Source organism: Lupinus angustifolius, unplaced genomic scaffold, assembly GCF_001865875.1.
Source record: "Lupinus angustifolius cultivar Tanjil unplaced genomic scaffold, LupAngTanjil_v1.0 Scaffold_26_57, whole genome shotgun sequence".
Lineage (NCBI taxonomy): Eukaryota > Viridiplantae > Streptophyta > Magnoliopsida > Fabales > Fabaceae > Lupinus > Lupinus angustifolius.
In genome coordinates this window covers 6,936-10,154 of record NW_017720424.1, presented here as the reverse complement: position 1 = coordinate 10,154, position 3,219 = coordinate 6,936, and the positions used below count along the sequence as shown (strand labels likewise).

Here is a 3,219-nt window from a genome sequence, read left to right as displayed (position 1 = left end):
ATACATTGGGTTTGATTTAATTACGATAAAAATCAAATCGTTTTATTCATAAATCAAATTCCAAAATACATTAATGAATAGAAAGAACCGATCCTAGCTAAGAAGCAATCTAATTAACTATTTTCATACATAACTCGATAAAATGGAATTCATAACTTGTAGTTCGTGGAGAAGTGTCGGCTTCTCCATGAACATACTAGAACTTCACCATTCCTACCTCCTAACTGTTACATCATGCTTCAAACTATATAAATCTAAAAACTAACATGAAAAATCATCCTAAATACCTAATTTTAGGACTCAGCTCATGCAGTCTACCTTCTTTTTGTGTTCAGGATTTCTTATATATTTTTGACTTTTGGCTCCTGCGCTCAATGTAGCAACAGTGCACTGAGAGCCCTCCTCTCGTATTAGAACTTGCGCATGGCTTCTTCCATGCTTGGCGTGGCTTCCATGCTCAACGCCTCCTATGCTGAGCTCAGCTGCTTCACTAAACGTAGGTCAACTAGTTTTGGCTTTTCCATGCTTAGCCCATTTCGGCTCAATTAGCCCTTTTTCAGCCCGCACACTACTCTCCATTCTTTTGCTATGTTCTTCACTAACTTGGATTGTAAAAACTCAACTTGGCTCTCCTAGCTTACTTGTTACTTTGTGTTTGTCATCATCAACTTGTCAAATAGATAAAATATAGCACATTAATTATAATTTAGTTGTTTATTACATTTTCTATCTTGCTTAACTACATGATAGATAACATTTTTTTAACCTCCTCCCATTTCTCTTTCTTATTATATGTTGATTGATTAATTTATTTGAATGGGTTACTATTTTAGCATGGGGAATGTGTAAGGTAAGACAATTTGTCTTGGAATCAATAATTATATTTATTTAGCCAATTCCAATTCATTATTTCTTTGTGTAAACTTTTTGAGTAGTTTCATTATTTAGTATAATTCATTTGAAACCTCTGTGGTTGTTGATATGAAATATTCCATATTTTAAGTGACTTTGAAGTTTTGTTAGTCATTGGTTGTATAGTACTTGAGAGAAATTGGTGATGAGAGCTCCATGTTATGATGTCTCAGATATTTCTCAATGTTATGGGTGAAATTAACAAGAAGCTGCAGCCCAAGTACATGAGATCACATCGTTCATTTGTGTCCTTTAGAAAATTTTAGTTCACAATGTTATTAACGAACTAAATTTGGTTAACAAAATGTACTTATTCATTTGAATGAGTAAATATTTGGTTAATGATGTTATTATTTTCTGTATATTTATAAGATTGTAATAGTTATGCACTGTTAGTTAGTGTAAAGATTTATACACAAACAGTAGATCATTCACCACTCATGTGAATTACATTTTTTGAAGAGTCAATGATAATTAAATAAGAATGATAAATGATACAATGACACTGTGTAAAACTCTTATACCGTCAGTGTATACATTTTTTATCTATTTATAATTATATTGTATTTTGAATTTAGATAGGCAATCTCTCACCTTCAAAGTTTTAGGTCTTGTCAATTCAATAATATATCTTTTATAATGTATGAACCAAAGGGTGAGTTTATTTTTGTTGAAAGTTATAAATGATAATTTTTGAATGTTACATGCATCAAAATTGAACTTATTCTTAAATTTCCGTGCTTCTTTTATAATAACGGATTCTACCAAACTTTCTCAAATAAACAATTCTTTATACCCTCTTCATTAAGGAATTATTAATTTGGGTTCTATTTTATAAAATATTTCACTAAAATTCTTATATTATTCTCTTGAAAGTGGTAGAAACTTAATTATATTCTTTAGTTAAGTCATAGTGTGACAAAGTAAAGATGAAAATATAATTATTTAATGAGGCTAAAATTGGAATGTTTTAACTAAGCCTTCAAAATGTTAAACTAAAAGTTTTGAATAAAAAAAAACCCTTAATATTAGAAAAAGACGAAGAATAAAGGGAGCAATAGGAAATTTATCTCAACCTTCCATAATATTGCTAATCACTTATAACCTTTAGTAATTTAAAGGTAAAATGACCACATAATCTATTACCAAATGACATCAAATAGAAAAACATAAATCTTCATGAAATTTTAAAACAGAAAAATACAAAGTAAATTCAGCTTTGCACCGTTTTTTTTCCAGAATTCACTCAAACTTGTCAATCAACACACGATTCCCGCATATCATGCATCTTGGGTTATCTTTGGATACAAGCATGTACATGTAGCAACGAGTACACCCCACCAAAGTGAATGGTAGCCCCTCATCTTTTGAAGTGTCACCAAGATTCTCATCAGAACCAAACATGGAAGATGCACATGTTTTGTTAACGGGTGTCGATGACAACGACGAGATGCGTGAACTTGGGCTTTGAGGCGGAATTTTCACTTTCAAATCAACACCCAAATCACCTCCATGCTCATTCATCATTGTCTCAACCACACTTATCTCTTTCGATTCTTCTGAAGTTGATTTCACCTTTGAAAAAACAAAAAACATGAAAAATAAAAATAATTTTATAGAGTATGCTATGAACAAAATGTCAATATATTAATTTTATATAAAAAAAGGAAAATATAATCGTAGGCAAGGTAATCTATAAGTACACCCATGGTAATAATGAAGATGAGGGAAAATCTAGCATTCAAATTAAATTGACAAAAAATAAAATAAAAACACAAATGACATTCAATTGGAATGAATAAAAATGAGTCTACCTCAAAATTAATTTCATGTCCTATAGAAAGATGACCTTGGTCTTGGTCTTCAATTTGTGGTGGTTGATTGATGTCAATAGACCTATTGTGTTGATAAACACTAGCATATCCATAATTTCCTAAGATATTAGTATCTTTATCTTCTTTCTCAATGTGAGTACCATGAACTTGGTGTAACTTTCCACTTAGTTTTTCCATGGAAATAAACACTCACTAGTTGGCGATGCCTAAAAATCTATGTGGGAACATCTATAAATACTACAAAAATATGGTTTCGTAGTACACAGAATTGAAAAAATAGAGGTTTTCGTTTAACACCAATCCCAAGAAAACTGTTATCAGTTTTTAAATTTAATGTAAACTATGATAAAAATATGCTAAAATAAGAGTCAATAATTGCATAAGCACTTAGTACAACATAAAAAAAAACTAGAAGCATTAAACACATAATAAATTTTATGATAAATGTAACGTGGTAGATCTAGGAAGCTCG

The 3,219-nt window shown here is 30.4% G+C and overlaps 1 protein-coding gene across 1 annotated transcript; it reads right to left on the bottom strand.

Annotated features, from left to right (window-relative positions):
- Positions 1 to 1,962: 1,962 nt before the first annotated feature.
- Positions 1,963 to 2,961, bottom strand: LOC109338482. The gene is made up of 2 exons (XM_019575739.1): positions 2,727 to 2,961; positions 1,963 to 2,487 (listed from the first exon to the last, which is right to left on the bottom strand). Exons 1-2 carry the CDS (start codon positions 2,922 to 2,924, stop codon positions 2,155 to 2,157), a joined length of 531 nt encoding a protein of 176 aa, XP_019431284.1. The 5' UTR covers positions 2,925 to 2,961; the 3' UTR covers positions 1,963 to 2,154.
- Positions 2,962 to 3,219: the final 258 nt, after the last annotated feature.